The sequence below is a fragment of the Otolemur garnettii genome, unplaced genomic scaffold (assembly GCF_000181295.1).
Source record: "Otolemur garnettii isolate 467f Iridium unplaced genomic scaffold, OtoGar3 scaffold00056, whole genome shotgun sequence".
NCBI lineage: Eukaryota > Metazoa > Chordata > Mammalia > Primates > Galagidae > Otolemur > Otolemur garnettii.
The window spans coordinates 8,848,807-8,861,303 of NW_003852451.1; the positions used below are offsets into that span (position 1 = coordinate 8,848,807).

At 40.2% G+C, this 12,497-nt stretch overlaps 1 protein-coding gene and 1 long non-coding RNA gene across 4 annotated transcripts in view; one reads left to right on the forward strand and one right to left on the reverse strand.

Annotated features, from left to right (window-relative positions):
- Positions 1 to 12,497, forward strand: part of SERAC1 (serine active site containing 1) — a 48,170-nt gene that overhangs the window by 14,330 nt on the left and 21,343 nt on the right. For 2 of the 3 annotated variants that reach the window (XM_003792407.3, XM_023514626.1), the window contains 5 exons: positions 3,098 to 3,234; positions 5,135 to 5,224; positions 6,029 to 6,160; positions 9,543 to 9,664; positions 11,434 to 11,562. In XM_003792407.3, coding sequence (XP_003792455.1) covers positions 3,098 to 3,234; positions 5,135 to 5,224; positions 6,029 to 6,160; positions 9,543 to 9,664; positions 11,434 to 11,562 — 610 coding nt within the window. The remainder of the gene's footprint in view (positions 1 to 3,097; positions 3,235 to 5,134; positions 5,225 to 6,028; positions 6,161 to 9,542; positions 9,665 to 11,433; positions 11,563 to 12,497) is intronic. The other variant, XM_023514625.1, reaches the window with a different exon arrangement.
- LOC111726179 overlaps positions 6,183 to 12,497 on the reverse strand; it is a 25,945-nt gene continuing 19,630 nt past the window's right edge. The window contains exon 3 of the long non-coding RNA XR_002774021.1: positions 6,183 to 6,208. This is a non-coding gene — a long non-coding RNA (uncharacterized LOC111726179). The remainder of the gene's footprint in view (positions 6,209 to 12,497) is intronic.

A 12,497-nucleotide genomic window follows, 5' to 3' on the forward strand; every position in this document is an offset into this window, starting at 1 on the left:
TCTGTTGTATTTGCTAGTGCTTTTTTCACCAGCATAGATATAAAATCAACTCTTAGATACTAAAGTGACAAAAGAGATATATTTGGCATTTTATCCAAATGCATGGATTTCTCCCTGGCATTGTAATACAAGGTAAAACATATTTAGGTGATTTTTTTTCTTTGACTCATTCCAGGTGCAGGATAAATATACATATACCCTTTTCTGTAATGCAGTTTCTTTGTGTAGATCACAATTACATTCAGGAATATAATGAAAATTAATCACTATTTCATTTTAATTAATTATTATTTTTGAGACAGAGTTTTACTCTTTTGCTCAGGCTAGAGTGCCATGCCCTCAGCCTAGCTCACAGCAACCTTAAACTCCTAGGTCTAAGCAATCCTCCTTTCTCAGCTTCCCAAGTAGTGGACTACAGGTGCCTGCCACAATGCTCAGTTAATTTTTCTATTTTTTGTAGAGTTGGGGGTCTCTCTCTTGCTCAGGCTGGTCTTAAACTCCTGAGCTCAAGCAGTCCTCCTCCCTCATCCTCCCAAAGTGCAGAGATACAGGTGTGAGCCACCTCTCCTGGCCAGTCATACAAGTTTGAAAGGATTTTTATCTGTCACAGAAGACATGATGAAATTTCTCAATACATAATCTCCTTTTGGCTGATCAGATAAATCCCCAAGAGAGCTGAGGATCCTGTAGAGCCTTTTCTGCATTCTGGTGCTGGCTAGTATCTGAACTTTCTTTCTCACCTGCTTGCTTTAGGGTATACACCAAAGGTTAGGAGAAAGTGTAGATAATAATGTTGCTAGCTCCAAGTGCAGCCTTTGCATCTTGATTTATGGAGTGTGTAAATTAATTTCAACAGGAAAAAAAATGTTCATTTTGGGATGCAAAACAAACAACATTTCAATAGCGAATCTTTATGGAAAAAGTTTGCCATTATCTAGTAAACTGGAACAATATTTATACTGTCAGAAAGTATGTAATTCTATGTCTAAGTAAGTACTCCAGGGGAACATATACACATGTACCCAGGGTAGATGTATAAGGTGTGTGACACCATTGTTTGTAATACTGTGTCAACTCAGATGCCCATCTATGATAGAGTGATAAATAAGCTGTGGTATATCCATACAATGGATGAATGGCACACCATGTGAGAATATGAATCCAAGAGCTACATTCACTTGCAGCAACTTGGATGATTCACACAGACATAGGGCTGAACAAAAGAATGCATAAAGTGCGATTCAGTTCATAGGAAGTTCAAAAAGAGGCAAAACTAAGCTCTCTTGTTTAGGGATGCATACAGAAATGGTAAAACTCTTGGGCAGTGCCTGTGACTCAGTGGGTAGGGCACCGGCCCCATGTACCGAGGGTGGCGGGTTCAAACCCAGCCCCGGCCAAACTGCAACACAAAAATAGTTGGGCGTTGTGGCAGGCACCTGTAGTTCCAGCTACTTGGGAGGCTGAGGCAAGAGAATCACCTAAGCCCAAGAGCTGGAGGTTACTGTGAGCTGTAACACCACGGTACTCTACTGAGGGCAACAAAAAAAGAAAAGAAAAGAAAAGAAATGGTAAAACTCTAAAGAAAAGTAAGGACATTATTATACTAAGAACTCAGAATAAAAATGACAGAGAAGAGAGAATGAATAATGGGCTTCAGGGTCACTGTTAATGTTCTGCTCTTGCCTGGCTATCATTATACAGCTATTATTATTCATTAAACTGAAATGTGTGTGTGTGTGTGTGTGTGTGTGTGTACATGTATGTTTTCCTAATAGGACACCTATATAGGGCACTCAGCCATGACTGGAGGTTGGTCTGGATGAGAGAGTGGGGAGTGAGCATGAAGGCCGACAACATCACTGTTGACTACTGTAGATGTTATCACACCTTACACTTAGGCTACACTAAACTTTTTTTTAAAGAGGACTTCATGTGATGCCCAGGCTGGCCTTGAACTTCTGGGCCCAAGAGATCTTCCTGATTCAGCCTCCTTAGTAGCTGAGATTATACGTGCAAGTAACTACACTCAGCAAAAATTTTTTTTAATCTTAAATAATTTTTATTAAAAACTGAGACACGTACATATTAGCCTAGGCCTACACAGGGTCAGGGTCATCAGTATCACTGTCTTCGTCCTCCGCATTTTGTCCCACTGGAGGGTCTTCAGCACAGTAACATGCATGGAGCTGTTAGGGCTTATGCTAACCATCCCTTCTTTTAGAATACTTCCTGGAGGACTTGCTTGAAGCTGTTTTATAGTTAATGTTATTTTTAGTAAGGAGAAGTACCCTCTAAAATAATGATAAAAAATTGCCTCTAAAGGGAGTCAGAGATTTCTCCCCTTGGTTTTCCAGAGTTTTTTTTCTCTACCTTTGTGAATTTATCGGGCATGATGGTATCTCTGAGCCAACCAGATTGTTGAAAATAAATTGTCAAGGGACCCAAAACAAAAATAAAATAAAATAAAATAATGATAAAAAGTATAGTATAGTAAATATATAAACCAATGATTGATGCGGTCATCTATTATTATATAGTATTATGTACTATATATAATTGTATATGGTAGACTTTTAAAAATTGACATAATAGTTGCACATTATTTATTGGATACAAGTGTGTTTCAGTACAGATAATGTGTAATGATGTGATCAGGGTAATTTGAATATCCACGACTACAAACATTTGTTATTTCTTTGTGTTGGGAACATTCAGTATTCTCCTCCTATGCTACGGTTGTATGCAGCTGGAAGTACAGTAGGTTTGTTTACACTGGTATCACCACAGACACCTGAGTGACCCATTTCATCGCAACATTGCCATGGCTGATTCGACACTGGGGGACAGGAATTTTCTATCTCCATAATTATAACTCATGAGTTTTCTATCTCTCATAATAATAACTCCACCATTGTATGTGTAGTCCATCATTGACTGAAAAGTAGTAATATACTATGTGACTATATAAATATATGCACATTATTGTATGTGTATTTATAAATAAATAAAGTTTACTATGAAAAGCTTAAAGGAGAGTAATTCTTGTATTATATTTGGATCATGTACTTATGATGAATTTTTTTTGTTTCTTTTTAAGAGGTTCTTTGTTTCTTACATATGAAGTTCTGGCCCTGAAGAAATCTTTGACATTAGATACTCAAGTGGTAGAAAGAGAAAAAATGAAGTCATATATATATGTTCACCAAGTTTCTTTAGATAAAAGAGAAAATTATGGTAAGTTTATTGTAAAGTAATCTCATCTTTGTGAAAAATGAAAGCTAGTTATTGAAGTTATAAACGAATTTATTTAGAACACATTATTAATGGGATAGATTCAGCTGTCTCTTCAAATGCTGTGAGAACCATATCCCTAAAGAATTCATTGAAGACCAAATTTTAGACTTATATATATATATATATATTTTAAACTTTCTTTTTTTTTTTGGCTGGGGCTGGGTTTGAACCCGCCACCTCTGGCATATGGGGCCGGCGCCCTATTCTTTTGAGGCACAGGCGCTGCCCTGGACTTCTATATTTAACCCACGTTTATGACTTTCCTGAAACTGTGAAGTGAGGACTAGATGGCTATTTTAGTCTGTACCTGAAATGCCACACCTTACTGGGGCCACCAGGTCAGTGGCCCTTGGTTTGGCTCAGAGGTATTTGCCTTAAGGAATTTAAATCCAAACTTAGGAGATGGATTTATATATATTTATTATTTGTAACAAAAGCTGGAAAACTTGTCTTTACTAGTTAGGACAGTCTACTTCTCAATATTGAGGTCACCCAGAAACCTCATTAGCAATTGACAACCAAATGGCTGCTTGTTGCATGTGAAATTTTTTTTTTTTTTTTTGAGACAGAGCCTCAAGCTATCCCCCTGGGTAGAGTGCCGTGGCATTACAGCTCACAGCAACCTCCAACTCCTGGGCTCAAGCGAGTCTCCTGCCTCCGCCTCCCAAGTAGCTGGGACCACAGGCGCCCGCCACAACGCCTGGCTATTTTTTGGTTGCAGCCGTCATTGTTGTTTGGCGGGTCCGGGCTGGGGATTCGAACCCGCCACCTTAGGTGTACGTGGCTGGCGCCTTAGCCGGTTGAGCTATAGGCGCCGAGCCTGCATGTGAAATTTTAAAGTAGAGGACTGTTTTACATCAAGATTTAGTAGACTGACTTGGGTGAAAGACTCATCCATAACCCTGACTTTATCTTACAGATGCAAACAATGTAACCTAGTGGTATATATCTTCATATTAATTTGAAAAAAAAAAAAGATATAGGTAGTTTAATGAGTCACCACATTTGATCTTACCTTGTCGGCCAGAGTGTGCCTGTGAGCACAGGCTGTTCGCCGAGGGGCAGGCTGTTCCACTCCCCCGTCTGTGAGCTGTGTGTATCACTACTCTATGCCGTTAGTATTTGTTATTACATCATTTTCATGTATTTCAAACTGATTTTGTGCTATGTTTATAATTTCAATTACACAGATAGTTATAGCTTATAATTTATTATAGTCTAATCTCATTAATAAGGTATCATCCAATTTCACTTTTAGGTGGACTTATAATAAGGAACATTTTCCTGAATGTTGCTAATTCTATGTTGAATATGAGGATTTTGTTAGCTTTAGTTAGATAGTGTTTTTGGGCTCAGTGCCCGTAGCTCAGTGGTTAGGGCGCCGGCCATGTACACCGAGGCAGGCGGGTTCGAATCCAGCCAGGGCCTGCTAAACAACAACAGAAAACTAGCTGGGCATTGTTGTAGGCGCTTGTAGTTCCTGCTGCTTGGGAGGCTGAGGCAGAAGAATTGCTTAAGCCCAAGAGTTAGAAGTTGCTGTGAGCTGCGATGCCACAGCACTCTACGAAGGGCAACATAGTAAGACTCTTGTCTCAAAACAACAACAACAACAACAACAACTCTCCTGTCAGTTTCTCTGACTTGGAGAGTTAACATATTTTCAATTCTAGAGCTCTTTGTTCTCATAACGGTTTTAGTTCTATTGATAGTGATAATAAAGATGCTATTTTATATTTTTTGGGAAAAATATTGGACTCTAGTTTATACATTTCTCTTTAAAGTACTGAGCATAGGATTAAGAATATGTAGTTGGTTTTATTTAAGTTTGCAATCACTTTAGGGATTGTCTACCAGGCAAGAAAAGAGCTACATAAAGCAGTAAGAAAAGTATTGGCAACAACAGCCAAGATATTACGGAATCCGTTTGCTGGTAAGTATGAAATATTTAACTTGGAATTCCTGTCAGTAATCTGAAAGTCATTTGAATGATCAATGTGAGGGTATTTTTGGTCGGTTCTCATACTAATATTTTTTATAGCTGTAGAAAATTAAGAAACATTATTCTCTTGCACTATATTGAGTTTTAAGGGCTTAATGCTTTGGACAATTTTATTCCTTCCTTAGATACTTATAAATAAATACTGAGATTAAATATACCCTATTCTCTTCATGAGGGTGTCATAATTTTAAATTTTTTAGAAAATTCGTTTCATGCTTTCTCATGAGAATATTTCATCAAAAAATGTATGTAGACTCATGCTTGTAAGCCTAGCACTACGGGAGGCCGAGGTGAGAGGATTGTTTGAGCTCTGGAGTTTGAGACCAGCCTGAGTAGGAGCGAGACCCTGTCTCTACCAAAAAAGTTAGAAAAATTAGTTGGGCATGGTGGCAGATGCCTATAGTTCCAGCTACTTGGGAGGCTGAGGCAGGAGACTCGCTTGAGCCCAGGAGTTGGAGGTTGCCGTGAGCTATGATGCCATAGCACTCTACCCAGGGGGATAGCCTGAGGCTCTGTCTCATAAAAAAGCGCACATGGAATACTCAATAATAACTATAACAAAATTATATGACAGAACAGATAAATATACCCATCATTATCTATCCTGCATATGGATTTACCTCTCCTGTTGTAGATTTCAGATCTTTATAATTTACCATCTTAAATAAAAGTGAGGATAAAAATGATACCTTAACTGTTCATGTTGTCTTCTTCTTTGGTTTTGTTGTTGCGAAGGCCCTTTCAGTACTGTTGATATAGAAGATCACGACTGTGCCACGTGGCTGCTGCTGAGGAAGAGCAAGTCCCACGACAAAGCAGAGCGACTGGAAGCCGTGCGGGAAATGTCAGAGAGCCACCACTGGCACGGTGAGGAGACCCACTGAACAGGCGGCACACCTCACCTAACACTCCATTCTGATACAAAAGAGAAGGAAATGAGATGAAGGAAGCAAAATAACTCACTCTGCTTGATATATATGGAAAGTATTTTGGCTGGGCCTGGTGGCTCATGCTTATAATCCCAGTACCTTGGGAAGCTGAAGTGGGAGGATCACTTGAGCCCAAGAGTTCAAGACCAGCCTAGATACCTATAAAAATAGAAAAATTAGGTGGATGTGGAATCATGCACCTGTGGTTCTAGCTGTTAGGTGGGTTGAGGCAGGAAGATTGCTTGAGCCCAGGAGTTTGAGGCTACAGTGAGCTGTGATTATGACACTGTACTCCAGCAGAGGCAACAGAACTAGACTCCATCTTTAAAAGAAAAACAACAATAAAAAAAAAAAAAGAAAGAAAGAAAAACAATATTTAAAAAAAATCAAGGGCTAGGCATGATCGCTCCCACCTATAATCCTAGCACTCTGGGAGGCTGAGGCAGGAGGATTTCTTGAGGCCAGGAGTTTGAGACCATACTTAGCAAGAGCAAGAGCCTGTCTTTACAAAAAACAGAAAAAATTAGCTGGGTACCATGGCAGATGCCTGTAGTCCCTTGAGCTGTAGCTACTCCAGAGGCAGAAGAATCAAGAGTTTCAAGAAAATACACAATCAAAACTTTTTTCTAGTAGAAAGTTACAGCCAGGAGCAGTGGTTCACACCTGTAATCCTAGTACTCCGAGAGGTGAATGCAGGTGGACTGCTTGAGCTCAGGAGTTCAAGACCAGCCTGAACAAGAGTGAGATCTATCTCTACTTAAAAAAAGAAAAACTGCAGCTCGGCGCCTGTAGCACACTGGTTATGGCACCAGCCACATACACTGAGACTGGCAGGTTCAAACCCAGCCCAGCCCAGCTAGAACAATAATGACAACTGCAACAAAAAATAGCTGGGCACTGTGACAGGTACCTGTAGTCCCAACTACTAGGGAGGCTGAGGCAAGACAATTGCTTAAGCCCAAGAGTTGGAGGTTGCTGTGAGCTGTGACAGTATGGCACATTACCGAGGGTAACATAATGAGACTGTGTCTCAAAAAAGAAAAACTGGCATGCATTGTGACAAGCGCCTGTAGTCCCAGCTACTTGAGAGGCTGAGGCAAGAAGTTTGAGGTTGTAGTGAGCTGTGGTGGCACCAGTGCACTCTAGCAGGGGTGACAGAGTGAGACTGTCTCCAAAAAAAAAAATTTTTTTTTTTTTTGAGACAGAGCCTCAAGCTATCCCCCTGGGTAGAGTGCCGTGGCATTACAGCTCACAGCAACCTCCAACTCCTGGGCTCAAGCGAGTCTCCTGCCTCAGCCTCCCAAGTAGCTGGGACTACAGGCACCCACCACAACGCCCGGCCATTTTGTGGTTGCAGCCATCATTGTTGTTTGGCGGGCCCGGGCTGGGGATTTGAACCCGCCACCTTAGGTGTATGTGGCTGGCGCCCTAGCCACTGAGCTATAGGCACTGAGACAGGACAGTAGACTTAACTACAAATTTATGTGCTTTGAGTAGTGGTCAGAACAATTTTGAATAGTGAAATTATTAGAAAAGAAGTTAAATTGGCCACAGGCGCCGAGCCCCAAAAAAAATTTTTAAGAAGAAACTTCAATGATAAAGAAAGTAGAAAACTTGTTGACCTGATAGTCAGGTGTGTTTGGTAGGACCAGATGAGGCAGGTGTATACTTACACACGTACACACAGATCCACATTTACACACATGTATATAGGTATAACTTTCTTTTTTTTTTTCTTGAGACAGAGTCTCACTCTGTTATCCTGAGTGTAACAGAGTAACCCAAACCTCTTGCCTCAGCCTCTCAAGTAGCTGGGACTACAGGCACTTGCCACAACACCTGGCTAGTTTTTCTTTTTGTAGTAGAGACAGATCTCACTCTTGCTCAGGCTGGTCTTGAACTCCTGAGCTTAAGCAATCCACCTGCATTGGCCTCTCAGACTGCTAGGATTACAGGTGTGAGCCATCGTGCCTGGCTATAAGTATAACTGTCTAATAGAACAAAGCTTTGATTATGTATTTTCCTGAGAGAAACTCTTGATTCTTACAGTTGTCACCTAAAGTTGGTCTTGCATTTTCTTTTGGTTCCTATTTTATGGAATTTTGTTTTTGATACATAAAAAATGGCATATTTATTTTTTCAATGTTCAAGCAATTTATTAAATCAGATAAGAAATCTTCACATTGTTGCACATACCAGCTTATTAAAATTATAAAGACTTATCACTCTAAGATATAGCTGAGTAGTAGGTTGACCAAGTCTAAAATTTCAGCATTCAAAGAATAAACACAGTAAAGGTCATGCACATTCTAGGATAGAAAATCATGGCAGAACTCACTCATCTTATTTTTTACCTCCAAAATGCACATGATATCCGTAACCAGAAAAAATCTCAAGACTAGTAGCCTGTCACTAGTCAGACACGCGCTTTATTCAGGAATATTAAGCCTCTTATCACTTACTGGCTTGTTTGATTGGAAATAACTCAACCCTAACCCTAGAAAAGGGGTTTGGAAAGAGATAACTGCTATTAGATATAAGGAATAGCATGTTTAAATCAAAGTACTGTCATCTGGAGCCTCAGACTAAATATTCATGGACATCTTGGAATGCCAAAACACTATATCATCACGACAGCACAGTAGACTTTTTTTTTTTTTTGAGACAGAGTCTCATTTTGTCACCCTTGGTAGAGTGCCGTGGCGTCACAGCCCACAGCAACCTCAAACTCTTGGACTTAAGCGATTCTCTTGCCTCAGCCTCCCAAGTAGCTGGGACTACAGGTGCCTGCCACAACGCCCGGCTGTTTTTTGGTTGTAGTTGACATTGTTGTTTGGCAGGCCCAGGCTGGATTTGAACCCACCAGCTCTGGTGTATGTGGCTGGCGCCCTAGCCACTGAGCTATAGGCACTGAGCCAGGACAGTAGACTTAACTACAAATTTATGTGCTTTGAGTAGTAGTCAGAACAATTTTGAATAGTGAAATTATTAGAAAAGAAGTTAAATTGGTTCTGAATTACTAATTTTTACACTTGAACTTTATTTTTTCTAAAAAGTCATATTGCAACCTGGTTTTCAGATATGTGTTGAGCACTGTTTGATGAATTGTGGGAATGTGGGAATGTAGCTTTATTGTAAATGCAGTTGTAGCTGTGAAAAAGTACTTGGGAAATTTTGCACTACAAACCTGTAGAGCAGTTAAGAGTGCTTTCAAGTAGATTGCTTGAAAAATGAGATTGCTTTCAATACTTTGTTCATTTAATCCTTGTGACAACTATAAGCGAATTTAGTTGTTAACAAAAGGTATACTTTTTCAATAGATTACCAGTACAGGACAGTTGCTCAGACCTGTGATCCGAGAATTCTCATTGGTTTGGCACGAAGCCAAGAGACTGATCTTCGCTTTTTTCTCCCACCACCTCCTTTGCCATCTTTAAAAGAAGTAAGTAAATTGAATAATCTGAAGAGTCAAAAATAGTATCACCTTCACTTTGGGTACAAAATAAACTTTCAAAGAGTAGTTGGCTCCTTTTCACAAGCAGGTAAACTAGGATATAAAACTGAAATTGTAGTTTTCGTACAAAAAGTTGATTCTTCAAAAGGTGCTGTTCTTATATTATTTCTGCTTCCGGGGATTGGGAGTCTCTGTAAACCATTGGGTAACTTCATAGCATTGTCAACATCCGTGAGTTGGTACCTTCTAAGTTTTCTCAGCCTCGACACTGTTGCTGTTTTGGGTCACATCACTCTTTGTGGTAGGTGATTGTGCTTGCAGGATGTTTAGCTGCATCCCTGGCCCCCATGCCCTAGATGTCAGTAGTGCCTCCTAGTGGTAACAACTAAAAATGTACCCAGACATTGCCAAATGTTTCTGGGGTTGCCCCTGGTTGAGAACCATCACCATAGATGTTAAAGCCTGTTTCTTTCCTAGACTAGAAAATGAAACTTTTTTTTTTTTTGAGACAGAGTTTTACTCTGTTGCTCTGAGTAGAGTGTTATGGCATCAATAGCTCACAGCAACCTCAAACTCTGGGCTCAAGAAATCCTCTTGCCTCAGCCTTCCAAGTAGCTGGGACTACAGGTGCCCAACATAATGCCTGGTTAGTTTTTCTATTCTTAGTAGAGATGGAGTTCTTGCTCTTGCTCAGACTAGTCTCAAACTCTTGAGCTCAAGTGGTCTACTCACTTTGGCCTTCCAGAGTACTAGGATTACAGGTGTAAGCCACCATGCTCAACAAAAATGAAACTCTTAAAAATTCTGTAATAGGCTCGGCACCTGTTGCTTAGTGGTTAGGGTGCCAGCCACATGCACCAGGGCTGGTGGGTTCGAACCTGGCCAAGGCCTGCTAAACAACAGTGACAACAATAATAAACAAACAACAAACAAAAAACAGCCAGATGTTGTACCATGTCCCTGTAGTCTCAGCTACTTGGGAGGCTGATTAAGCCTAAGAGTTTGAGGTTGCTGTGAGCTGTGACACTACAGGACTCTACTGAGTGAGACTCTGTCTCAAAAAAAAAAAAAAATTCTACAAGAGTAGTCAGTTTTTGAAAAGTAGAAAAATGCATATACTAGATATTATTAGAAAAAATGAGATTGTAATGAACTCTGGATTAAAAAATAGCTGTAGTTAGAAAGGGTATAATAATTTGAGTCAAGATGTCAAGAATGTCAAGATATCACTCTGAGGTGAAAATAGTTACGATTTGCAATAGGTCTCTCAGATTGAAGTTGCAGGCATGAAAATACAGAATTCAAAATTAAATGATTATTTATTTACCTGGCTGGTGACTGTTTTCAAGAATAAAAGTATTAATTTAGCTCTGTTTTGTCTGGGAGTGATGGCTCATGCCTTTAATCCTAGCACTTGGGAGGCTGAGGTAGGTGGATTGCCTGAGTTTAGGAGTTCGAGACCAGTCTGAGCAACCCACCCACCTCTAAAAAAATAGCTGGGTGTTGTGGCATGTGCCTGTAGTCCCAGCTACTTGGGAGGCTGAGGCAAGAGAGTCACCTAAGCCCAAGAGATTGAGGTTGCTGTGAACTGTGACAACACCACAGCACTCTACCGAGGGTGACATAGACTCTATCTCAAAAAAAAAAAATTTTTTTTAATCTGTTTTTAGTATATATATATTTTTTTGATTCTCATGTATTTTTGTTGTACTCACTGGTTGAGTTTATTTATGAGGAATTTCTTTTCCTTATTTCAGGATTCTTCCACTGAGGAAGAGCTCCAACAGCTGCTGGCTTCTTTACCCCAAACGGATCTAGACGAGTGCGCCCAGTACTTTACATGTCTGGCTCTCAGTGAAAGCAGCCAGAGTCTGGCTGCTCAGAAGGTGGGCTCATTTCCTCATTCAGGAGCGTTTTTTGAGTGCCCATTGTTTTATTTAGTACTATGCCAGGAGTAGCACTTAAAACCTTAGAATTATCATTGGACCAGTATCTGAGTCATCATTCTGGATTGTGCACTGGGCTGGGGCTCAGGAATGACAGGGAGCAGGTAAACAAATAGTTATAGAGTGTGTAAGAGATCCAGATTCCTTCAAGAGCCCTTCACCCTGCATAAGAGTCATTTACAGCTTCACAGGCAATAACTCTTAAATTGTATCTTAAAAAATAAATAGATAATTGCAGTTTTAAATGTCACCTGTATGCTGATGATGCCTAAATTAATATCTTTAGTCCTTTGCTGTCACCTAAGCTATAGATTGGAATATTCAGTCTCCTAGTTGATGTCTGTGCTTGAATGTGTACTGGGAATCTCAGACTTCAACAGGTTGTACCTGTCCTCATGCTGCAAAACCCTCCCTTAGTATTTTCATCTCAGTGAATGGCATAGCAGCCCTGTAGTTGCTTATGCTGAAGACATGTTCAAATCCCATCTCCGAGGGGCCTGCTGGCATTTTACATTGTCAGATTTGTGCTTATCACCTCTACTCTGTGTTTTCTTTTCAATTCTAGATCCCTAGGGTTTACTTTTATTTCTATTTTTTTAAAGATCATTAATATTATTATTGGCCAGCTGCAGTGGCTTATGCCTGTAATCCTAGCACTCTAGGAGGTCGAGGTGGGAGGAGGATCTCTTGAGCTCAGACCAGCCCAAGCAACAGCAAGACTATTCTATTTCTACTAAAAATAGAAAAACTAGCCAGCATCGTGGTGGGTACCTGTAGTCCCAGCTGCTCAGGAGGCTGATGCAAGAGGATTGTTTGAGCCCAGGAGTTTGAGGTTGCTGTGAATTATGATGATGCCATAGCATTCTATCCAGGGC